General features: G+C 36.6%; 1 protein-coding gene across 3 annotated transcripts; it reads left to right on the forward strand.

Moving 5' to 3' along the window:
• The first annotated feature begins 1486 nt into the window (after positions 1–1486).
• On the forward strand, positions 1487–24849 carry LOC6724752. Of its 3 annotated transcripts, none has more exons than XM_016173232.3 (7): positions 1487–1846; positions 12613–12653; positions 21655–22795; positions 22855–23030; positions 23093–23366; positions 23430–23724; positions 23813–24849. In XM_016173232.3, the coding sequence occupies exons 3-7, from the start codon at positions 21661–21663 to the stop codon at positions 24138–24140; spliced, it is 2208 nt and encodes a 735-aa protein (XP_016037484.1). In that variant the 5' UTR covers positions 1487–1846; positions 12613–12653; positions 21655–21660; the 3' UTR covers positions 24141–24849. The 3 variants fall into 3 exon arrangements, with proteins under 3 accessions (XP_016037484.1, XP_016037482.1, XP_039153844.1); XM_016173230.3 differs by having other exon boundaries at positions 12616–12653; XM_039297910.2 differs by lacking the exons at positions 1487–1846; positions 12613–12653 and having other exon boundaries at positions 23813–23928; positions 23989–24849.
• The last annotated feature ends 2121 nt before the right edge of the window (positions 24850–26970 follow it).

The following is a 26970-nucleotide window of genomic DNA, read 5'->3' on the forward strand; positions in this document are numbered from 1 at the left end:
AGCAAATGTCTTCTGTACTGCTTTGCAAACTTTTGGCTGAAATCATTATATCCTCTGGGAGGGTGCTATCTTCTTGTAGTGTATTCTTCTCCTGTGTATTTAATATAATTGGACATATAAGAATTATACAATTTTATTTTATTTTCATTAAGATGTTTAGTTATTACACGTTATTAAATATTAAAAAAGCTTTTTTTTATTATTTTTGGACAAAGATTTCTATAACCGAAAAATATTAATAAATAATCCAACGCCATAATAGCCAGTTTAAATATTTATTTTCTTTATATCTCGCTTTACCAATGTAGATGTTCTTCATTGCCCCTGCTCTATCGGCTCTGGCGTCTGATAATGTATAATGCAAATATGTGCTCCTAACGCCAAATAAGCATTTTAACCGAACGAGTTTAAATATAATGCTGTTTGGTTTAGCTTCATTCCGTTTCGCACTTTGGATCAAAATCTGTCCATAATGACCCAGTTTAATGAGCGCATTGAGCTCATGCTAGTGCCATCCCAAAAAACATCGGTCTGGCTGGTTTTAAGCTTTTTATAGAACTTGTGTTGTATTAGCCTTCTTATGGAAGAATAATTTTCCCCAGTAATTACTAAAAAAGCACATTATATATTCTGTTATATTCTATTATATATATATTATATTAACAAAAAAAAGGTAAAATGATAAAAAATCTTTGAAATAAAACACTTTAAGATTAAAATATAAATAATAAAACTAAGGGCTTTCACCTTGCTAAATGTAGTTACAGAAGAATATAAACAACGCATATTTATAGCCGTTACTCGTTTAATTTCAACTTGAGCAGAATTTAACAATATTTTCATATGTTTGTTTATGAGCGTTAGTCACTCTAAAAAGAAATAACTCTGTGAACAGGTGCCGTTGTAAAAGAAGAAGAAGGTCGCTCTGTGCCTGCCTCTCATTCAAGTTCAATGCTACAAAGCCTCACCCATTCCCCTTTAAACCTACCAGCTCACCGCTTGCTTACCTTACAAGTGAAAAGAGAGTTTAAACATTCGAGGGGCTTCTTTCAAATCGGTCTCTCACTTCTTAAATACACAGAAAACAATTTATTATTCTATTTTTTTTTTCAAGTGGCTTTTAAAGAACTGATTTGACTTAGATAACCTGTTTAGGAGATTTAAATGTACATTTTTGTAAAAGCTATAACATGTAATTTTTTTACATTGATTGACTGTCATCAAAACTGCAACATCCAACTAATCTTCAGGCTTATATGGAAAATTAAAGAAATATGTATTGTGTTTTAGTGTACGATCGCTGAAGCGTGTGAGTGCACTGTTTTGTGTATGTGTGAGTGCCGTGGAAATGGGGTTTGTGCTATGCTGTGCTGCTGCTTTCTCCATCCGTTCTTTTCCGCTCTTCGTGTGTCGGATTCGTATTCGGGTTTTTTGTATGGGCTTGGGTGGTTCTTCTTCTTGGATGGATCGGACTGCTGAGAAAGGCATAAAAGTGAGGCTCAAGCGTCAACAGCAGCCATTGCGCGTGATGCAATTGAAGTGCTAACACCTCGCACCGCTCGAGTTTTTAGCTAGAAGGTCATCGCCAATCACCAGCGGAGCATCAGCAGCGTAGCAATATTCTGTACTTCTTTTTTTTTTGTTAATCGCGTGTGTGAAAAATTCCACTCCTTGCAGCTGCGATTTTATCAAGTGAACACCATCCCAAGTGAATAACCACAATAATAATACAAAACACAAACTGTGAAAGTGCAAAACACACTAAAAAACATTCGTTAGAGGATTAAGGCCACGAGCCAGATAATTTGTGCAATAAATACTGAGCATATACGTATATATTACAGAGGTAAGATCAGGAACGAATGCAAAAAAGATAAAAGGGATATATTTTCAACAAAAGTGAATAAAAACATTTAAAAGTAATAGACAGATTATACAAAAATTAAAATAAAATCAAACAGAGAACGGTATAGTCATGTACCTTGACTTACCAATTTAATCCGGCCATGTCTGTCACATATATGTAAACGGCCAAATAAAAAAAATTATGAACTTTTGTAACGTTCCTTTTTGTTACATCTACTCCATACACATATTTGTCAGGTCAATGAAAGGTAAAAAATTAAAAAGCAAAGAAGAAAACGCTAACGAAACTGATATCGGAGTTTCGTTGAAAGAGATTAAAGGAAAAATTAATACATACATATGTATAAGTAATTTTTTATTATGATAGTTTTAAATAAATATTTTTTAAAATAAAAAATATTTTGAATAAATTGCTTGTTACGATAGGATGCCCATCTAATATATTTTGCTGGGGATTTCAGTGGGACCAACTAATTGAGATGAGAAATAGAACTATTTAAGATTGTTCGAATTACCAAATTATATACATGACAACACTATGCAAAATGAAACTTTAAAATGGTACTAAATTGTATAAAAGACTATGTAAATCTGAAATTTTAAGTGGCAAGTGGCGTGTAACCTCTTCGCTTCTAAGATGTTGACGGTTTTTAGATTTTCTGGTAAAGCCGTTAACGCAGTTAACCGTTATTACCCAGCGGTATGGTCACCCCATTCATTAAGCAAGTGTTTAGTGGCCCATGTTCTTGTGCGTGTGGACAGAAAAAATAAAGCAACGGCCAGAGAGCATGAGAAACGCATTAAAAGCGCAGCCAAGAGAAAAGCTGGAAAAACGTTTGGAAATTTTAAGAAACAGAAAAATATACCGGACACAACAAGAAAACCCAATCCTCATTTCTAGTGAGCTCCCAGTTACTTGGCGTTTGTATTAATAGGTTTCTTAGTAATAAAACAAACTCGGCTCGAATGAAAACTTTGTTGTTTCTATCGTTCCGGAAATAGCGTATTAATCTGGCATAAGAGTGACCCTCTACTGTACTAATAAATATGTGAACTAGAATCGCAAAAAAACAGAAAATACAGAACTTCATATGTTCTATGGAGTGGAATGGAGTCATTAAATGTGATTTCGGAAATGGAACCTAGAACCTGTAGGCAGAAAAAACTTCGGCACTTTGGTAAAGAAAAACGGCAATCAAAGAACCGAAATGCAGACCCCAAGGGGTAGACATTAGCATCCAACATCATTTAATGTCTTGCCGCGATGCAAATCAGCGACAGCGCCATTAAACCAGTCTTGCAATCCATCAATGGAGGCAGGAAAAAATTTCTCCTCATTAAAGACGGATTTCCACTTTAAACCCTCAACTTACTCGGCACATTTCTCCTTTCCAATGCGTGTTCAAAGTTGACCCAAAAAGAAAAGAAAAACAAGAAAAACGCCGAAGTCAAGTATCTCGACTGTAAGATACCCGTTAACCATTAAACTATTTTTTCCTACAGATATACTTCAGGTGATATTCTACATAACGACGTATGTAGATATGTATTCATTTACAAGCAAAAACGTTATTGGTCATGCAATGACATTAAAAGCACCTTATAACAATTAAAAAAAATTGTGACGGTTTTGCGTGTTTGTAGGTGGTATTTGCGGTATGTAAGCAAGCGTTGCGCGAGAATTATCTAAACTATCATAATTTTTTTTTAAAGGTTTAAAATGGCTTAATCAACTGAGTAACGGGTATACAAAAAAAAAATAATGCAAAACATAGATCTAACACTAAACGCTTACTAGCTAAGCCCAAAGTGAAAATAGTGAACAAGACTTATCGTGTTCTTGACTTCCCGCACTAGCATCTTAGATTTCATTAGTGCCCCACTTTGATGGCCTTCTTTTTGGCTTGCTCCGCTTGGCTTGGCACAGATTTGCTCTTCCCCATATTACCTATGTGGGTCGTCTTATATTCAATTGGAGGCACTTGTTCAGCCCATACGCATGACACTACACAAATGGAGTTAGAAATTTTCTATGCGAATGGGCAGAGTGTACCTTTTCATTAAACACTTGATGTTTTGAGGGGCTGTTAAAAAATGATGAAACGATACAAGCTGGAGTGGGTATTAATGACGAAAGATGGCGCAAGTGGATTCTGAAGAAATTGGCTTTTGTGTACTTAGACTGGCGAAATCCAGCAAAAACGGTTTCTAGGGTGCTATGTAAAATGTTTAAGGGTATTGACATTTTTAAAGTTGTTCTCTAAGGGTATATTCACACCACCAAATCCTGGTGCGCATCAAATTCATTCAGGCCTATGAAACGAAATTCTTAGCAACTGGGTCTGTGGTCATTCGTATTTTATATTTTCTTTCTATATAGAAAATACCACAAAAACTGTTCCAAATCTAATTGGGCCCGTCGTTTGATCCATGGTAATATCACCAAATAAACGCGTGATCATGATGACGATGACGTCGATGACCTAGCACTTGTGCCGTCGATCCAAACGAATTTTTTTTTATTTTTTATGGAAATATAACGAAAACACTAATAACTGTGCTACATCAAAGGCAGCCAAGACCTCGTTAAAGAATCTGTCTTATTTTAACGGTTATTTTTGCTTAAGGGCCCAAACCCATATTTCGCGTTTTGATTAAAACGAAATAATTTTTAGTTAGAACACATACAGCTGTTTCGTTGCGGCACGAAAAAAAGTTAACGATATGTGTGTTCGGATCTTTATTTTTTTGATTTGATACAATTACATGTATTACATGTATGTACATACACACAAAAAATATTGTCAAAATACCTATGAAGAGGTAGTGTACAAACATTAAATACAAAACACGTTCTGAAGATACCATTCGTTTTGTAAAAAGAGACATATTCTAATATACGAGTTAATATCAATGTCCGTTTTCTTCTACGCAAACTAATCTCCCAATTTCTAAAAGTCCAAGACCGAAAGGGTCTATTCTTGTTATTGCAGGTTAAACAAACTTCAAAAAGTGACAAAATGTAGCTTTCTTGTTATTTCTCATGAATAAACTTCACTTTACCATTCTCTTTTTTTCAAAATATTTACCTTTGGGTAAAGGGTATGTAAGCTTCGGCTTGTCTAGCTTTCATTCTAGTGTTTTTTTCGGCGTAAATAAAACTTTAAAATTTAAATAATTGGGCAGATGCTGAAAGAAAGATTTTATTTCCATAATAAACAAAAATGTAACCGGTGAACGTGTGAAAGTGTTCTCATTTTGTTTTTCTGGTCTTTATTATAAATTTCAAGTTCTCACTTCGACGCATTCCAAATGTTTTTCGGTGTACTGAACGTACAGGGCAAAACGAGTTGGGTAAGACATGAGTTTTTCTTGGGTGCGTGAGTGCCGCCGATAAGGTTCATACACCTTGTTCTCTGTTCTTTATTTTCCGGTTCTGGTGGGCTGGGCTCCAGTTCACTATTCTTGGTACTTGTTTTAATGAGTTCACAACGAATAAGAGTTAATTACAAGCGTCATGCGTATGCAAATGGCTATTGAAGAAGGGTAAAGCGATGGAAAGTGTGTTTCTGGAGTGCGCGAATGATTATTCCCTTTGGAAGATGAGGTTTATCTCCATCTGTATTATACGCTCCCCCGGAATCCAAAAAATACGATAAAAATACAGCCATGCAGGGCACTTGCTTTTCCATAGCAATAGCCGTTTAGTTTAATAGGAAAATTTTTAGTTACTGCTTCGCTTTCTCAAGATATTTTAATTCGCGTTTGTGTTTGGAGTATTTTGTTTTTTGTGTCTTAAAATGGCGACTAGGAATGCGGTCAATTAATTATTTATTTTCCACCTTAATTGCGAGCATGTTACACCGCTGACTTTTCGCCGTTCGCTGTTGCTTTAATTACTCAGCATATTGCATGCAAATCTTTTCGTCGTTGGAAAATTATCAACCCGAATGATTTTAACCCACAGGTGGGTGTGGCAACATGCTATATAGTTCTGTGTTAAGGCCCCCTAACATTAACATTCTATGTATATAAGTCGAATTAGCAAATGTAGTATATCTTTGTATCTGTGTATCTACCTCCTAGTAGTTACCGTTACGTAGCTGAAAGATGCCAAAGGAAACATGTTTTTATAGAACCAGAATCAGAGAAGAGAAAATGATCACTGAGAAGCGCTGAATGCTACAACTTGAATTTTTAACTATTTCAACTATATTCTCTTGTAAACGGCCACAAGAAGAATCTAAAAGAAAATCGAATGAAAACTATTAAGATGATTTGACTGGAAATGGAATTTTTTGTGAACAACATTTTTTGGGGAATAAAATGAGAAAAAAAGAAGAGAGAATGCTTTTGTCGAGTTCCTCAACTATCCGATACCCGTTACTCAGCTGGACGTGTCATGCAGAAACTCCAATACTTTTTTGAATACCGGTAGAAATTGGGGGAAAAAATGAAAACAAATTTAAAGTTTGTCTAAAAGTGTGGGTGTGACTGTGCGCTGCTCTTATACTCATACTCGGCTATTGATCCCGATCAAGAATATATATACCTTATATAGTAAGAAAAGCTTCCTTCTGCCTGTTACATACTTTTCAACGAATCTAGAATACTCATTCAATCTACAAAAAAAACGGGTATAATAACAAAGAGATGAAAAAAAAAAACAAAACAAAAAGTTAAAAGGCAAGCTAAGTAACAGTAAAGGTTCAACAAAGCAAGCATTGTTCGGTACAAATTGTCACACAACGTCACATCTGGTTCCCCTTTCTCAGATCTAACCCATTTTTTAAAGACCTCTGTAACAAAAAATTTTCTTAAGACGTAAATCAGCAATATAAAGCAACATCAACATAACAGCGTCAAAAGAAATAACAAACAGCTGAGCACGAACGTAAAGACAGACGTAGAGAGCAGAGAAAACATTTTTTGATGAAACGGTGCTTATGACTATGTTATGAGAGCGTTGTCTACGGCTTTTTTGATTTAAATGATTTTAAAAACAGTGCCATTTTTAGTATGAATGGCACAAGATTCATACTGCGCGTTTGACAACAGTTTCAAATCTCTAACTCTTAAACCAATGTTAATATTTTACAACAAAGAATTGAGACAAAATTATTGAACCTTTTGCAATCTTTTTGAAGGAAGGGGTAACACAATATTACTCATGATCAGAATGTTGAATATAGTCAAATTTAGCAATTAGACCATAATAGACGGACAGAACTGGAATTCTTATTTATGAATAGAAATAAATCCTGATGCATATAAAATTATTGCATTGCAGCTGTTACTATTTTCAACGATGTTAAAAGTGCACTCTACGATCTCAGACCCATATCAGGTTTCCAAAAAGGCGCCGTAGCTATTTTACAAATCAAATTCGGCTAAAGAACATCATCATCGTCTGAGATGGGATCGCCATTTATGGATCTCCCCACATGGGTTGGCCACTCCAGAAACAAAGACCGACATCGCCTAGCATTTGCATTTTTCATGCAGGCCATCCAGCCCACTGGTTTCTCAGACTGTAAGATTCAGTGTAATTGCTATTTATGTTTTATGCTAAAGTGGCAACCAATACTAAGGTACCACCGACTGAATATCCGAACCCCTATAGAAAGTGCACTTGGCAAATGCTCGACAAAAACAAGACAAGAAACATATTTATAATTTTATTGGTCCTAAGAATAAAAGATGGACTAAGTTAATGCCTACAATTTATAGAATACGAATACTTAAACTGAAAGAATCTTTTTTTTTCTTAAGCTCAAACATGTGAAGGAAATTATTTAAAATTTAATTTTGAGATTTTTATTCCTTTAGTGCTAAGGGCGATTTTTCCATTTCAATGTGGACCAAAGCCAACGTTATATCAATTCAAGTTATAAGACTAAACCCCCCTAAACCCTCTACCAACTAGATTGTAATTGTGGCCGATCATCTTGAACTACTTAGTAGAATGAATTGCTATGTCCTGTCATTAAGGTCTATTTCTCTTCTATTCCCATTATGTACTCGCAAATAGTATATCAAGCCATCCCATGCTAGCCAGTATCTTTAATAGATCTTAGCAGTACTCAAAAGGAAACATAAAAGAAGTCGTTGCGTGATCAGAATCGTTTCGTAAATAAAATGTAAAGGCTTGGTTTTCTAGAATGACGGTAAAATGCTTGGGGCTTATAAAACGTATGAAAACATTAACTTCTGCAATTCTGCAATTGAATAAGTTTACTATAGATTCATACTCAGATCGCCCCAACGTTTTAAATCCTTGACGCCTTCTAAAAGATTTATTTCAAAGTTTTGCCATATCAACTACCTAACGCCCACAAACACCCATAACGCTGAATACTGTTTGGCATTCTTTTCAGGTGACAAACATTCATTTATGGGTCTAAGATTATAAGAAACCAATTAAAAGTAAGCTAACAATCAATTAGACAAGTTTTTAAAGTCAAAGAAAATAAGTATTAAAGATGTGTCCATCTGTCTATAAAAGGTAGAAAGATTAAGAAAGCAGATTAGGTGCAACGCAAGTTTGCTTGAGAAGATTGCCATTGTGTGAAAAGTATGGAACAGGTAGAAGGAACCGTTTCCGCCATATAAAGTACATATATTCCTGATCAGGATCAAAAACTTTTGATTCTGATCAGGAATATATATACTTTATATGGGTGGAACCGGTTCCTTCTGCCTGCTACATACTTTTCAGCGAATCTAGTATACCCTTTTACTCAACGAGTAACTGGTATAAAAATCAAAGGGAAAGCGCATGCACCATATACCCCGCATTAAAACAAATTTGACTTCGGTTAGTCAAAAAACTGCGTGGTCTGTAGTCAGCGGTCTCAATGTGGAACATCAGCGACCACAGACAAACAAAGAAGTTTTTCTACTAACGCTTAAGAAAGAGAAAGAGACAACAAGAATACAAACCGGTCAAAATTAACCTACTTAAAAGTGGAGGCCGACTTGGAAGACTTGACTTTGGCCGACTGTTGTCGTTCTGTGCCTTCAAATTTTATTTTTTGTTAATTGTTAAAAAAGAACGCATAGCATCGGATGCTGTGGTACACGCCATATAAAATTAAATAATGAAGAAAGGTGAAGAAATGCGAGTTTACGTTAAAAATTCATAAAAGGCAAAACTAATAAGAAAAAACCCTATAGTTGAGATACTTAGCTAGTGGGTGAGCAAGGGAGTAATTTCAATATTATTTTGAAGAATAATATAATAAACTTGCGGCCTGTGCGCGTTAGAGTGCAATTTTCTGAAATAAACTTTCCCTTTTTACATGTCTCATTCTAACTTTCTAGCTGATGTCAAGATGTCCCAAGATGTCAGCGTTAATGCAGACACGGCCAGATCAACTCCGTTAATCCTGATCAATCGCTTCTTCTTCCTGAATCAAGTATACCTTTTTACTCCACGACTAACCTGAAAACCCATCGCCTACATGTCAATTTATCTGGTCTTTTTTTCAAACACTCAATCGACCCATCCATCGACTATGACTATTTATATGTATTCGTTAGGAAAAGAGGTTTAAAAGAACGCACAGCGTTTTATAGAATTTTCGTAAACCTACAAAAATATACAAATTTTGAAATAAGAAAGGTACACAAGAAATGTAAATGGATTGTGTTTTTCGCTCAATTTTCTTTGGACCTTCTTTTGCGGTTAACCGCAAATTAGAAAAAACCAAGTCGAGGCGATGAAAATGCAACCGCAATATTAGACAGTGGAAAACGTTCAGCATAGAAATCTCGTACACAGGAGACGCCAGCGGTGGGTCCATTGGCTACTATCGTAGCCACGTATGATGTGGAATATAAACAACAGCAATATCTCGGCCGCATCCGATGGCGTCTGCCCGGGGAGCCATGTTAATTAATTATTCCTGACATCTCTGCCAATTTGAGCACAGGCCCCCCTTGGTCTAATTTTATTCTCTTCTTTTACTCCTATAACCTCTCTTTTTCCACATTTAAGTGGTTCAATGACAAGCGTCACGAGATCGCAGCATAAAACCAAATTAAATCCATAGACAACATTAAATCCTCAGAGGGCACGAACTGGTTCGTCATGTTCACTAAGAAAATCTGGGGCCATAACAAATTCTTTTTATTTTTATCAAAAAAGGCTGACTTATATTTTATTTTACATATGCAATGCCGCAATGTTTTTAAGCCTGTTACTTTCAGATTAAATTGTATACCAAATTTGATGAAAAGTATGTAATCAGTAGACGATCCTATATATTCTTGGTCAGGTCGCTATCGGATTCGATTCTGCCGTGTGCCTTTATCCAAAAACAGAGTATGAAGATGCGATTTTATGAACACGATTTTTTCGTGCAGCTTTTAGACCTGGCTCCAGGCTCTCTCTGTATTCAAAAGCCAGCGGCTCTTTTGTGCACATACAGCCATATCCGATGTGTATGTGTACACATATGTATATCCTTAAGTATTTTATCCTTGTATTTACTAACACAGGCATGTGCTTTCTATTTTTAGTTCTTTCTGCTCTCAACATTGTGCGAGCAGAGTAAACGCAACCAAAAACATAGCTGCTCAGTGCAAAACCAAATCATGGCGGCAACGGATCTTAGGGATTATAATGGTTTTTGGTATTTGAAATTTAAAGGCTGGTCGAGATAAAGCCAAATTGTGGTAACTTAACTAAATGAGAAAATTTATATGGTGTATTGATATGTCAAGAACTAATTAAAGTCTAGTTACAAAAAATGTTATCTGATTTTTTCTAAGTTGAAGTTTCGTTTGTCCCTTGTTTTTTGCCTCGATCGAGGTGTTTTTGTAAAATTTTTTTTTAATTTTCAAAGTAAAAAAAAACTTATTATTGATTTTTATTTTTGTAAACAAATGAATTTTTTTTTCGTCCCGACAATTTTAAAACGAAGCTCTATATATGAACCCTAAATAACACGCCATAGCCCATTGAAAAATTCGTGTTCCAGCTGTTGCTACCGTGATCTTACTTTTGTACTTGCCTAACAAGATTTGTTTGCCATCTTGTTGCTTCTTTTAGTAGCACCATTTGGCCAAGGTCTGTTGACCAACCAGTTGGCCGGCTTTTCGTGTCTCATCTGGTGGTAGCAGCAGCAGCAAGAACGGCTACACAAAGAGCAACTGGCAACTAGCCACTTCTTGGGACAAAAAAGCCGCTTGTGAAATCAAGTGATTACTGTCTGGCATCACGAGTAATGAAACGTGACTCAAATTGTAGTTAAACACCCAAACCGAAGGAGCCAGAAGATCTGATGTCATTATATAGGCATACGTATACATACCCGACCCGTCACACACGCAAACGCCGAAACAACAAAGAAAAGCTAAACTTTAAAAAAGCCAAAACAACAAAGAACAAAGATATCGCGCAAGCTTTACCTAATGGAAATTTCAATCAGGGACCTCTTATTTTGGTCTCCAGATAATAAGGTCCACATGAACTCATCAATGTCGCGAGCACGTCAGCCATTTAGATAACGTCGTCGCTTCTCAAAATACATGCTTAAATTAAATTTAAAAAAGAGAATGCTATAGTCGAGTTTCCCGACTATCAGATACCCGTCACTCAGCTGGTGGAAATGCGAACGCATTTCACCACTTTTCTGGGGTATCAATAAATATTGCGGAATAAAATGAGAAAAACTTAAAAATTATTCAACAGCCTGGGCTTGGCAGTTTTTTGGTTTTAGAGCGGGCTGGGTAAGTTTTTTTTTATAATCGATAGAAATTTAAAAGACGCGTAAAAATATGAAAAAATATCAAAATATCATACGAAACGCATCCGCATATAAAAATCAAAACCTTTGGTAAAAAGGAGAGCCCAATGTGTACGACAACCATTTGAATTATTTGAATCTTTTCATATTCTTTGTGGTGAAATTAAACTGATTCTAATACATAAAACTTTTTAGCCATCTTTAAATGTGGCCATTTAATCTGCAAAATTTGCATACATGAGGTGGCCGAAAAAAAAAAATCCATCTTTTAGGCAAGTTTGCATTGCGAATTATGGTTATTGCCTATTGCAGCTGATCTCCATACCACCTACTGCTTATTTATATCTCAAGCAAAGCCAGGATTTGGTGTTTTAAATATTTTACTAACGTTTTGTTCACAAAAAATGTGGCCTTAGCGTGGATTCTGTTCTTCAAAGTTTTTTTTTTCACCTATTCACGAGTTGTACTTTACATAAGGAGAAGTCAAGGGAAAAGTCTACTTGCTCTAACGTTTGTTTTTTTTTTTTTTCATTCAGCCAATCTATGTACACTTAATAAAATTTAGATTTCTTTTTTTTCTTTCCTTCGACGTGGCAAACGGAAAATGTGGTAAATACAAGGTTTTGGATGAAATTTGTATTTTAGTTACAGCAAGCAAACCCATGTTGTAGTCAATGGGTTTTGAGAAGATCATAAGGTCCACTATTTATTAAGTTTAAGTTAAGTTTTTGCTATCTTCATAAAACTTTTTTCATAGCACAAACATATGTTAATTATACATTTTATATTGTTATTGGTCATATGGTAACGCGTAATGCAGATGCCTGATTTGCATGCATATATACATTCTTTTCTTTTTTTCATTGATAAAATTAAAATTCTTTAAATTAAGCATTGGAATTGTATACCATTTATTTATTTTGACTCACTTATCAAATTATTCTTTATTTTTTTCTATTGTCTGCTTACTATTACTTTCTGTTTGTTCTTTCAGTAGAAGACGTTAAACAAAAGACTAATCGAAAAAGAAATCAGGTAAGGAAGCAAACATTTTATTGACTTTTAGTTATTGTTTTGCTTGAAGACGCTTTGTCTTAATAGAAGTCAATTTTTTTGTGAGTGTTTTATGACAACCAGTTTTTCGGCGAAATGAGATCAATAGAAAAGTCCGAAAGAAAAACGATGACGGAATTGTGAGTGGCGGAGGCAAGGCCAAGCAGCAACACACCTTTTGCTGGGGGCAACGAATCCTCACTTTTCCGCACCAAAGATCTCGCTTTCACCAAATTTATTGTATTTAACTTATTGAATTCTTAGCATGTCGCTCACGCTTTCACGAACCAAGGCAAAACATGCTTATCGATATGTGTATAGCTAACTGAAAAGGTCTACTCTGATTTCTTTTTTGTATTTATACATACATGATACTCTTTGACTTATAGGGTATACTGTTCTCGTTGAAAAATATGTGATTAGTGGATGAAAACGATTTCAACTTCATAAAGTATACGAAACCTGTCAATTTTACTATGATTACCCAAATAACGGATTTTTAACAACCGAGTATTTTGACTATTTGTTTCTATTTTAATTAATTACATTTCTATAATTTTCTATGATTAGCCAAATAATGGATTTTAACAACTAAGGCTTTCGACTGTTTGTATTTATATTAAAAAAATATATTTACACATATTTGGTTTAATGCAGTAACATCTGACCTTCATGTACATATACTATCTGCAATAAAAAGATTTTTGGGAAAGTCTTATGCAGACAGTTTTATAAATTTAAGTCGTTTTCGTAGAAACGGACGGACTGCAAACGGACATGGCTATATCGGCTGCTGGTAATACAGAGACGGCGTGTACATATATATTTTTTATATTGTGTCAAATTTGTTATACACTGCAAGCAATTTTGCCGACATAAGCAAATTAATGTTTTCTACATTTTCTGCTAAGCATAAACATTTTAGTTCAAAATGCGTCCGATGTTATAAAACAAACCACTCACTCTATATTAATGAAAATCTATATAGCCTTACATATTTGATATATTAATATTTCTTTCTTACCTGTACCATATTCGCCTTTCGTAAAGTAAAAGGCTAGTATATCTATAAAGAATATATATTCTTGATCAAGATCGCTAGCCGGGTATATATTGCTATTTCCGTCCTTCTGTTCCGGTATCTAATAGACGATAAGCCCGATTTAAGCGTTCTCTCTTATTTACAAATGAAGAGAGAAGAAATTTGTTGTACTGTTAGGCCCAAAGTTACAGCTCTTGAAGATTGCGGTCGTATGTCGGCTTCCTGCGATTTCACCACATCCAACCATCCCCTCCCGTTCTGCACCTCCTCTGGCCATGTCCAACGCCAAATCGAATTTCAAATCCAAATAGCCTGAGTGGCATGTGAATGAGGTTGTTCCTCGGTTGGAAATTTTGTACTCAGCGGTCTCTCTAGGCCAGATTGTCTTAGGTCGTGCAAACAGCGGTGAGCATAATAAATGAAACGGAAAAAAATTTCCAGCTACAAATGTGGTGGAAAAATGTTGACAAAGCACGTAGTTGGAAGGTGAACTGTGGTAGGACAGTTGGCATTATTTTGGATTAGGTCGCCGGAAAACAAGAAAATTTAATGATTATTCTAGACATAAAATATAATATATATAGAACATAGTTGAGGTGAAAATGTTTCATATAACAAAAAGGGTTTAGGTACTGATTGCCGTGATCCGATCGTTTTTTGGCCGAATACTAACTATGTACGCCTAAAAATAAACCTTTTGTGAAATGGAAATATTCCAAGCTTCCCAGCCTCAAAAAGAAACAACATTCAGGTGAACAAATGTCAAAGATCGGCAGACAGAAGTAAGCTCAATTGAATATATCCGTCTAACCCAACTCAAATGCCCAAACGGCACAATGTTCTTCCAAAACTGAATCCGCCCCTAGTGAAATGTTGGTATTCACGATAGATTTGTGTGTATGTGTCCATGTAACTGCGTTCCCGTCCCATGCACCAATTTTTACGCGCTTCCCGGCACTCAAGATCTTATACAGCTATTGGGTGTGATTTATCAAAATAACCGCATTGATAACGGCAGAAGGAAGCTTCGAAGGTTGGCAAACCACTTTTCCAATCAGATACCCAAGTTTTCTAAAACCTAGGTAAAATGTGATAAAGTTTAACATGCATTATTTGATCGAAACTTGTTGGTGGTTTTTAAAACAACGAATTGACATAGATTAACTTGTCATTGGTGAGCTTCAAATGTATTTTTTTAGCATAGTGGTTTGTGCTGTTTGCGGAAAGAAATATATGTACTTTGTATCAGTAAAATTATGGTTACCTCAGGCCGCAACCTTACTCCATTGCTCATACAAATGGTAAGTAATCAGGTCAACTAACAGCTCGCATTCGCATGCGGTTATAGTCTACTTAAAAAAATAGCTCTGCCCGTCCGACCTACTTAGCATGCTGAATTCTTTTGGGCGTCATGTTTTTGTTTGACTTGTTTATTTATCTTCTTCTTCCTCGAATGAATCTTATTTTCACCTGCAACGCAAAAATTTGCATTTACCTCGCGATAGCGTTTCAGTTCGACGCTGGTATCTTTCCAATAATAGTCCATAATTAATGGTAATTTGGCCTAATCGCTATTAACAGTTAGCAGCGGGACAAAAGTAACGTTTGACGTAGTTTTTCTCCGTTAGCGAGCAATGAAGCTTAGCTTCAATGAACAGTATTATTATTATTAATTTGACACTGATTGAAATTAAACAATCTAGCCAATTCTAGACCATTTAAACTCATAATATTTTTAAGTCAGTACCGACATTGGCATTCAATTAATTTTATATCCTCTTTGTCTTGCTGTGCAAGTTGCCCGAGTTCCCCGACTATCAGGTACCCGTTACTCAGTTAGTGGAAGTGCGAACTAGAATATCGGTTGAAAAAAATATCAAAGGTCTGAGCGAGGCAGTTTCGGGCGGTTTGTGGGCGTGCAAAAAAGTTTTTTGGAAAATCTATAGAAATAAACTAGAGTAATACAAAATTGAAAATATATTAAAACATTTATCAGACGTCATACCCACACGTTTGGAAACAAATTTGCGCTTGTCTATGTCTCTGAAATCTGAATATTTATTCTCAACTTTCTAGATTTTATGATTCCTGAGTTCAGACATACATGGCCATATCGACTCGGCTATATGGTCGGAAACGCTTCTTTCTATCTGTTACATATGATCTTTTCAACGAATCGAGTATACCCTTTTATTCTACGAGTAACGGGTATTAAAATAGGGCGACGTGACCAGCTGTGTGCCTTGTTTTCCTTTAAAGCTAAAACTATTTTCAATCCTGACCGATTGTGATTCCGGGCTTGTCTGCCGCCAGGCTTACATCCTAATATGTTATCCATATGCAGATGTGTTTGCACATGTTGACATAAGATAATGAGCACGAGCCAAAAATAATTGGCTAATGCAGCATACTAGAAAACTAAACGGGGAACGTAGAACAACGATGTTCACCCACTTAGATTCCCAACCCATCTGTTGGGTAACTTCGGTTATAAGGTCTATTTTATTTGGATTTCTCTCTGTATTCATCGGGCATTCCAGTGCTAATTTTCCTAACCATGCCTACATCTTAGGTCCCACAATAGCAATTACTTGTAAAATTTTAAAACTCGCGCTTGGATTTTGCTGTTTTCTGCTCCTTTCTCCTGTGTCATCATAATTTTTTCTCTAGCGTGGTTGTTCCTCATAATTGCCATAAATCATGCAACGTTCTTAAACCAGCCACTAGAAACCTGATTTTAAAGCTGCAGATGAGGTTGAAGTTTTCAGCTTTCGGTCTTCCAAGAGAGAGTTACTTGGGCTTCTTCGGATCAGACACATTCCAAGGCCTCAAATGCGCCTCTAATGACTCCTGCTCTTTGTTGCCAACCTCAATTCTCTACTCCTCCTCATTCTCATCTTTGGTTTCTGACTCTCAGCCTCTTTCTACAAACCTATCTTCCCATATCCGTCTTTCCAGCCAACTTGAATTCATTCCCATTCTCTTTGGCTAATAGCTTTTGTTGCTTAACTTCCGCGAAAGACCCGAGACCAAAATGCCCTCTATCCCATCCTGATTCCAAGAATAAAAAGTCTCTTGCCCACTTGCTACACTGTTCGAAAAATGTATCAAAGATACTAGAAAAGCTGAGGGAGAACTCATGTTTTAGATTCGTAAAAATTTTCAGAAGTGATTATACTTGAAAAGGCTTTTAATTTTAGATTTTATTCTTACAATTTTCTAAGTCTCTTTTTACCTATTTAGGTATTCATCCGTTTTATGTTCCCATTTTGTTTTTCAGTAGTTTCTGGCGAAAAAGCTATTGATGTCAAAATGAGTGAGGCCAAAGACGGAGTATATGTGCTCCTATTCTCTTGGAGTGGGATAACTAAAATAGAACAAAAAAAATCTATATGTATATACCTTGGCGAAGTAATGTTTGGGATCTTTGGATTTCTTTTTGTATTCCGCTGAATGTTGCACGTTACATCGGCTGACTACGAGGTTTTGAACCGGGTGCCATCCATGGCTTCCCCGAGTCTTCTAAATTGCATATCTTGTTGCCTTCATCGGCGATTGAGCAGCACTTTTAAATAACTCTTCACATGTTGTTATGTGTGCGCTGCATCAACCTTGAGGCAGGTTCTCCAGAATGGGATATCGTTTCTGCTGACTTGTTATGCAATAAATATCCGGTTCTAACCAAAAGAAATGACAACAAGGGGCAACCACCAAACGAAGAGAAAAGCAGCTGCAACTATTTTGCCCATACCTTAAGAATATTGCGAAAATTCGCAATCGCCTTTGTCTTATTGCTACTATTACGATCTTTGTTTGCCCTTTTCTCAGCAATGAGGCAGTGATTTTAAACTTTACAACTCCAGTTTAACAACAATGTCAAAATAGTTTTTTTTTCTATATTTAAACGATTAAAAGTACTTAATTAAAATTAAAAACTGGATTAACTGCACTAACTAAGAGTAGGAATGAGAATGCCCTGGGAAATGGGGAAACTCTTGGGTAAATTCAGCTGGCCACGGAAAAGATGGACACCACTTCCATTGTTCGATAGTAATTATTGCCCCTTCGCACATCTATTAAAAAAAGCATTATCATATATACATAAATATACACATAGAGATAGAAAAAATACATAAAAAAAGGTAAGTTGCGGCACGCATAGTTCATGCCAGGTGCTTCAACTTTACTTGGTTGCACATTTGCAGACGGCATCTATAAGACAACGGGTGATTGAAAGTTACATAATTGCAAAATAAAGGGAGAAAGGTGCCACCATAACGTAAAGAAATCGAGAAAGAATTTTTAAAATATTTACTTGTCGACCCGGTCATTTTCTAATGAAGCCTGTCGAATGAGTAAACTTCTTATAGTTATAGCCATATATCAAGTGCAAAATCGTTTTTCGCATATGTAAGTTGATATCCAATCTTTAATCAAGCGACTGTCATATGTTTTTACCTCATCAGGAGGTGTTTTTGTTTGATCTAATATAGTATAAACGATATGTAGATACTTTTGCAGAAGAAAATTGGAACAGGGAAGAAAAGGAAAAAACGTACCCGTGGAGTCAATTGGTATAAAAAGTATACAATACGTAGAAGGAAGCATTTCTCGCCATATACAGTGTATATATACAGTCTGCCCATGTCCGTTAGTCTGTTCGTCGGTTTATCCGTATGAAGGTCTCAGGAACTTTTCAAGCTAGAAAGTTAAGTTTAAATATGAAAATTCTAGAGGTGAGGTCTTTGCAAGTCTGTTTAAAAAAGTTGGCACTCTTATCCCACGCCTTAAACTGTTGTCCCTGTGACTGATATTTTAGATGCTCTTGGAATTGGCAGTCTCTTATTGCATATTTGGCTAAGCTACTTTCACTGACCGTTGTCCCTTTGATGTGTTTTTTTTGCATACACTCTAAAATTATTCCATTATTATTATTTGTAACTGCCCATGCATACGTTGTTCTCCGATTTCCCCTTGTGTTGCAATTAGGGGTCTTAACCAAGAATAAGAATGGACAGATTAAGATGGTAAAAGTCGGCGCGTCTAATAATAACCCTTCAAAGATCACTGTACGAGAGACCTCTCTTCCCCTTCATATACGATTCGATTCAATTCCATCTCATTCCCGTTCCTCTCATTCTTCTCTTCTTTTCGCGATCTCTGTCGTAACTGCAAATTTTCTTGATTACTGGGTAGTCAAGTACGCGCCACTGGCCCCAAGAATAAACCGAAGAACAGCAGAGAAGACGAGATGGCCCAACCACCAGCTGATGAGAAACAGTCCTACAGTCCATCGATCTCCAGTACTCTACCATATAATTATAATTCGTAGTAAAAACGGAACAGTTTTCATTGTAGAGTTGTGACCTTTCTAAACTTTATAAATTCTATACCATACCTACAGTAAGCAAAACGAAGAAATATTTAGACACTCAAAATTATTTGTCATCTTTTACTGTAGGACTTAATCTATATTGTGGATTCAGATGTGGTATCTACACGACAAATTTCTTAATGCAGATGGGATTATTTTTTCGGGGAACTTGACTATAGCATTCCCTCTTGTTTTTATTTTTACAATCACCCATTGACCCAATCATGCCCGCCGTCCATGCATCTGTTGGTGAGCGGTCCAATTTGTTTGCTCACCCTTGCCTCACTCACTTTAATGCCACAAAAAAGGCCATCGACATGGCTTAGCATTTTAATCGCTTTGTTGCGGATTGGAAGAGCGATTTACATATGTACATTTGCCCCCATACATCCAAAGTTGTTCTAGTTTTAAAATTGATTAGTTAAGTAACGGGTATTTAATAGTCATAGCACTCGACTATATAGTTTTCTTTTTCATTTTTTAAGCAAGCAACAAGAAAGCAACCGCTTATGTTGCTGCTGCTGCAGAAAACTACTCGTGTTGCAGCTGGTGCAACGACAAATAGCTCCCATTGGGTAGCTGCTAGCAGTGCTACTGGCTGCAGCGGCTGTTATTGCTCTTGTTTCAGATGCTCTGGTCGCTCTGGCAGTTGTGCTTTCGAGGGGATCTAATGTTGCAGCTTCAACGGGCATTCCTCGCTGTCTTTGCCACCTATTTCGTACAACTTGGAGAAACTTTCTTGTCTGCTGATGTTGTTGTCGATGTTGCTGCAATCGGACCGGCCGACATCGGGCAACATCTGACACTGGCAAAAAAGAATTCGTTGCTCTGACATCGTGTTCCATTCCAAATTCTCTATGCACAGGAAGAAATAGTTGTTATGTGTTATAATAGAGTATTAATAATGTAACACAAAAAATTTAATCTTATGTTGAAAAACATGGCTTGATCCCAATTGAATCCCCTGAAAAAAACTATTTTAACAGTTTCCATCTGTTTTTTTTTTTGGGTATCGGCACTATACTCAGTGCCGAGAACTACTTGCAATCAAGGTCCTGGTCTTGAGTGTTCCGTATAGCTTAAGGATTTTGTTAGTAGAATTCCTATTGTTAATATACCTGCCCAGAGAGAGAAGGAGGACCTGCACAAGTCTATTTCATAGGAAAACGGTGGTCATTAGCTTTAGCCAGACTGACCAGACTGGAAAATAATTCATGACTTGGTGTGTGTGAATCAATTTGATTTTGTCCCAAAGGTTGCCAATTTAATATTTGATTAATATGTAAGCAAATTTGTAGACCATTAAATGAATAATGCTGCGTGAAAACCAAATTATTAATTATAAATATTATAATTTATGCTTACGTGTACAGAATTAACATATGACAACTATCTTCGCTCCCACACTGAAGACCACCGACTTATTTGCAAATGACAATGTTCCATATTGCACCAAAGTTCCTTGTACACCTGAATGTCCATCCCCTGAACCGCAATAGGCATCATCCGAACTTAATTGGTTGGGATTTCTGATGATGAAGATTAACTATTTGCCCGCAAAAAGCAATTTGCTGCTGCCTGCACCAACGGAAACCACAAGAATGCTAAAAAGTTGTTTTGCCAGAGACTTGGATTGGAGTTGCTGCTGGTAGTCCAAATAATAGAATTTGCGAAATAGAGTCGGCTGTTTGGAGCTCTAACCGCACCTTGGCAATAAGATGAATCTCTTTTCCCCGCGTTCAGCTCATTTAAGTCTCTAGAAGGTTAGAGTTTTATGTAGTCGGGGATGTGGGATGATGTCTGGTGCAATTACTTGAGTCAAAGTACTGTTTTAGCTGTGCATAAAATAGGGGAAAAGAGTTATTGAGGCTTACATTTTGTTGGTTCGGTGGTTCAGTGGTTTGGCGCTTAGTTAAGCGTGTAATGGGTCAGTCTGAGGGCGGAAGTAGTAGTCACTGCACTACGTTAAAAAAAAGGTACTAACTACTGTGCCCCTCCATTAAGTATAATCCCCATTCTTGATCTATGGATTCACCATATAAGTGAAGGCTATCAGCACTCTGAGAGATGTGAAACAAAAGAGTCGGGGATTGTGTCCAGAAAGGTGAGAAAATGCAGAAGTACCAATTACTTAACATTGGGGAATAAAAAATGTATGGGAACAAGAGAACTCAGTTCTACGACACATTTTATAAAAAATCTTCCTTTTCGATGTAAAATATTCCCCATTTTTATACCCGTTATTCGTAGAGTAAAATGAAATACTAGATTCGTTGAAAAGAATGTAACAGGCAGAAGGAAGCGTTTTCAATCATATAACGTATATATACTCTTGATCAGGATCGATAGGCGGTCGAACTGACCGTGTCCGTCTGTATGAACGTCGGGATCTGTGGAACTAAAAAAGCTTTAATGTTGAGAATAAAATGATAATTAAAATTATTTGTTTATTTAATATTCATATCATTTATATTAGTTACGGTTATCTGATAGTCGTTAAACTAGACTATAGCATTCTCTCTTGTTTTTTATAGATCCGTTTAAGCCCAACATTTTTCATTTTACAGATCGCAATGCAGTCAACCCAAAGTAAAGGTGATCGATCTTCGATGCACAGGGGCCCCCTACTTCTCTGCGCCGTGGTGGTCGTCCTGGTGACTTTGCCTGAACAGATCAATGCCCGTATGGCATTTGAAAAGCTAACGGACTTTGATTTTCCGGGCAACACGTATTACAGCGTGAAAAACCTTTCACTCTATGAGTGTCAAGGATGGTGTCGCGAGGAGGCAGATTGCCAAGCGGCGGCCTTTAGTTTTGTAGTTAACCCTTTGTCGCCTTCGCAAGAGACCCACTGTCAATTGCAGAACGACTCCTCCGCAGCCAATCCTTCGGCAGCTCCGCAAAGAAGCGCAAACATGTACTACATGGTAAAATTGCAGCTGCGCAGCGAGAATGTGTGCCACCGACCGTGGAGTTTCGAGAGGGTTCCAAACAAGGTGATCCGCGGCCTGGACAATGCACTAATATACACCAGTACAAAAGAGGCCTGTTTATCAGCTTGCCTCAACGAAAGGCGATTTGTATGCCGATCTGTGGAGTATGATTATAACAACATGAAGTGTGTGCTCAGTGATTCGGATAGACGCAGCTCTGGACAGTTTGTTCAACTAGTGGATGCTCAGGGTACGGATTACTTTGAGAATCTGTGCTTAAAGCCGGTTCAGGCCTGTAAAAATAACCGTTCGTTTGGCAATTCCCAAAAAATGGGGGTCTCCGAAGAGAAGGTGGCCCAATACGTTGGTCTGCACTACTATACTGACAAGGAACTCCAAGTGACCTCAGAATCCGCCTGCCGTTTGGCATGTGAAATTGAATCTGAGTTCCTGTGCCGCTCCTTCCTGTACCTGGGTCAACCCCAAGGATCCCAGTACAACTGTAGGCTATATCATTTGGATCACAAGACCCTGCCTGATGGTCCATCCACGTATTTGAACCATGAGCGCCCACTGATCGATCATGGTGAGCCCATTGGTCAGTACTTTGAAAATCAGTGCGAGAAGGCCGCCGGTTTGGGAGCTGGATCACCACCGGGAACTCTTGATAAAATCGATACTCTACCCGTTAGCCTAGACACCATTGAAGATCCCAACCTGACCAACTTAACCCGCAATGACGTTAATTGTGACAAGACCGGAACTTGCTATGATGGTTAGATTTTTTAAATATATTAAGACATGTTTAACTGATAGTATCTTTTCCTCCCTAAGTTTCTGTGCACTGCAAGGACACTAGAATTGCCGTGCAGGTCCGCACCAACAAGCCGTTCAATGGACGCATTTATGCTTTGGGACGCTCGGAGACCTGCAACATCGATGTTATTAACTCAGATGCTTTTCGGCTGGATTTGACCATGGCTGGACAGGATTGTAACACGCAGAGTGTGGTAAATGAGTTATTAATCATATGAACGATTTAATATGTTAACGACATATTCGCGTTATCCAGACCGGTGTCTACTCCAACACAGTGGTTTTGCAGCATCACAGCGTGGTAATGACCAAGGCCGACAAGATCTATAAGGTTAAGTGCACTTACGATATGAGCTCAAAGAATATCACCTTCGGTATGATGCCGATCCGTGACCCGGAGATGATCCATATAAATTCGTCTCCGGAGGCTCCACCACCAAGGATCCGCATCCTGGACACCCGACAACGTGAGGTGGAGACTGTGCGTATTGGAGATCGACTTAATTTCCGCATCGAGATTCCTGAAGACAGTAAGTGTTGATTAATGTGGCTTTTCCTCACCTGCTTTATTTATTAATACCTATAACGCATAGCTCCCTATGGCATTTTTGCTCGATCTTGTGTGGCTATGGCTAAGGACGCCCGCACCAGCTTTAAGATCATCGACGACGACGGCTGCCCCACTGATCCCACCATCTTCCCCGGCTTCACCGCTGACGGTAATGCTCTGCAATCTACATACGAGGCATTCCGATTCACGGAGAGCTACGGCGTGATTTTCCAATGCAATGTCAAGTACTGCTTGGGTCCATGTGAGCCGGCTGTGTGCGAATGGAACATGGAGTCATTCGAATCTTTGGGCAGACGGCGTCGTCGCTCTATCGAGAGGTATGTGGGAACTTAGGAATTATTCGCTAAATTTTTTATGAACCAAAATGTATGCAACTTCACATTAAAAATGTTTTTTTTTTTACAGCAACGATACCAAGAGCGAGGATGATATGAACATCTCGCAGGAGATCCTCGTTTTAGACTTCGGCGATGAAAAGCGCGAGTTCTTTAAGGCAGATCCCAGCACAGACTTCGCCAAAGGTGAGTGTGAAAAAACGAAATCGTTTTGTCAGCGCCTTACGTACCTTATATTACATCTAGACAAAACTGTTACCATTATCGAGCCGTGCCCCACGAAGACATCAGTCCTAGCTCTCGCGGTCACCTGCGCGCTGATGATCCTGCTTTACATTTCAACTTTATTCTGCTACTACATGAAGAAGTGGATGCAGCCCCACAAGATCGTAGCATAAGTTGAAGGATCAAGAAAAAGTAGGGAAAAAAAGAAAGAAAACAAAAAGAAAGTACACAACACGATTGTCACTCACATACGCTCTCTTCGTTTTCTCTCATACACACACACATATATTTCAATGTCTTTGGCTCACTCACAAATTACTGACAACCGTATAATTTTTTGTTTTTTTTTTTTTTTGATATTCATATAAATTATTAATTTTAAATACAATTTATTTTTTAATATTTATTTAGACTTAAAGCATAAAATATAAAATTCTAGAGAGTCGTAGTAGAGACACAATCGCAGAGGAGCACACTTTCGTTGCGAATTAGTAAACGGAAAAATGAAAACAAGAAGGAAATAAGCTGCGAGCCCGTACTTTCTATAAAGTTGCGAAAGGGTAAAACAAAAACGGTCCTTGGCAATGAGTGAGAGAGATAGAAAGATGGATCATGATCCCTTTTGTAACTTCTATAGAGACTGCAGCCGCACACACTCGCACTTAAAGACACTCACTTATACACTCATCCAAATCCACAATTATTTACGTACTCACATGAGCCCACATTTATTTAATTTTAAACTGAACACAGTGAACATCAAACAAAAGCAAAAAAGCGCAACTGATGAAAACCAGAGACAAGAAAAATTTCATCGATGACATATTAATAAAATTGTGCTTAATTGTATTGCATTTATTTAATTTAAATTATTTTTGATAATAAAGAAAAAAAAACATATTTAAACAAATTTCGTGATACTATTTCGAATTTTTTTTTGCCATTTTTCCAAAATTTTAATTATAGTATATATAAAATCCGAAAATGTGTTAAAATTTTTATTTTTGATAATAATAAAAAGAGTGATAGGGATAGTTAGCTATGTTTATTGGCAGTAAAAATCAGTTTTCACTCTAGCGGTAATATCTTTTTTGGCCAAGTTATGGAGAAAACCCCGTTTGTAAATATCAGAATTTTGGCAATTTTTTCTCTGTTTATTTTTAGTAAAAAAGAATCTGTATTTTCTCAATAGCATTAAAAATAGTTGTCCAAAAGTGAAATGCCCTACCTCGTTGAATTCGTAACAAAATTCCCTATCGACCTGTGTTCGGAAACGGAAATTCTATTTTTTTGCCATTTTTCGCAAATTTTAATGATGGTACCAAGTGATCATAATCAGTAACAGGTGTATACTGAAAACCAACTGATCGTTGGTCACCTTCTGGAATTTCAGTTCGCCTGGTAATTTAAACCGAAAAATCAAACAATTTGCATTACAAAATACGCGTTTTTGTGCCGAATTTGTTAGATTTTTGGATTTTTGCCATTTTTCGCAAATTTTAATGATGGTACCCCTTATCAAAAATGCGAAAATGTGTTAAAATTTTTATTTTTGATAATAATAAAAATAGTGATAGGGATAGTTAGCTATGTTTATTGGCAGTACAAATCAGTCTTCATTTTAGCGGTAATATCTTTTTTGGCCAAGTTATGGAGAAAACCCCGTTTGCAAATATCCGATTTTTGGCAAATTTTTTTCCGTTTATTTTTAGTAATAAAGAATCTGTATTTTCTCAATAGCATTAAGAATAGTTGTCCAAAAGTGAAATGCCCTACCTCGTTGAATTCGTAACAAAATTCCCTATCGACCTGTATTCAAAAATGGAAATTAAAATTTTTTGCCATTTTTCGCAAATTTTAATGATGGTATCCCTTATCAAAAATGCGAAAATGTGCTGAAATTTTTATTTTTGATAATAATAAAAATAGTGATAGGGATAGTTAGCTATGTTTATTGGCAGTACAAATCAGTCTTCATTTTAGCGGTAATATCTTTTTTGGCCAAGTTATGGAGAAAACCCCGTTTGCAAATATCCGATTTTTGGCAAATTTTTTTCCGTTTATTTTTAGTAATAAAGAATCTGTATTTTCTCAATAGCATTAAGAATAGTTGTCCAAAAGTGAAATGCCCTACCTCGTTGAATTCGTAACAAAATTCCCTATCGACCTGTATTCAAAAATGGAAATTCTATTTTTTTGCCATTTTTCGCAAATTTTAATGATGGTACCAAGTGATTATAATCAGTAACAGGTGTATACTGAAAACCAACTGATCGTTGGTCACCTTCTGGAATTTCAGTTCGCCTGGTAATTTAAACCGAAAAATCAAACAATTTGCATTACAAAATACGCGTTTTTGTGCCGAATTTGTTAGATTTTTGGATTTTTGCCATTTTTCGCAAATTTTAATGATGGTACCCCTTATCAAAAATGCGAAAATGTGTTAAAATTTTTATTTTTGATAATAATAAAAATAGTGATAGGGATAGTTAGCTATGTTTATTGGCAGTACAAATCAGTCTTCATTTTAGCGGTAATATCTTTTTTGGCCAAGTTATGGAGAAAACCCCGTTTGTAAATATCAGAATTTTGGCAATTTTTTCTCTGTTTATTTTTAGTAAAAAAGAATCTGTATTTTCTCAATAGCATTAAAAATAGTTGTCCAAAAGTGAAATGCCCTACCTCGTTGAATTCGTAACAAAATTCCCTATCGACCTGTGTTCGGAAACGGAAATTCTATTTTTTTGCCATTTTTCGCAAATTTTAATGATGGTACCAAGTGATCATAATCAGTAACAGGTGTATACTGAAAACCAACTGATCGTTGGTCACCTTCTGGAAATTCAGTTCGCCTGGTAATTTAAACCGAAAAATCAAACAATTTGCATTACAAAATACGCGTTTTTGTGCCGAATTTGTTAGATTTTTGGATTTTTGCCATTTTTCGCAAATTTTAATGATGGTACCCCTTATCAAAAATGCGAAAATGTGTTAAAATTTTTA

This window comes from Drosophila simulans, chromosome X (genome assembly GCF_016746395.2).
Source record: "Drosophila simulans strain w501 chromosome X, Prin_Dsim_3.1, whole genome shotgun sequence".
In the NCBI taxonomy this organism is placed as follows: Eukaryota; Metazoa; Arthropoda; class Insecta; order Diptera; family Drosophilidae; genus Drosophila; species Drosophila simulans.

Bases quoted from the DNA above. Each gene is read 5' to 3' on its own strand.
- LOC6724752 (XM_016173232.3), top strand. From the start codon at position 21,661: ATGCAGTCAACCCAAAGTAAAGGTGATCGATCTTCGATGCACAGGGGC. The intron at 23,367-23,429 runs GTAAGTGTTGAT...TATAACGCATAG, and splicing joins CATCGAGATTCCTGAAGACA to CTCCCTATGGCATTTTTGCT. The intron at 23,725-23,812 runs GTATGTGGGAAC...TTTTTTTTACAG, and splicing joins CGTCGTCGCTCTATCGAGAG to CAACGATACCAAGAGCGAGG.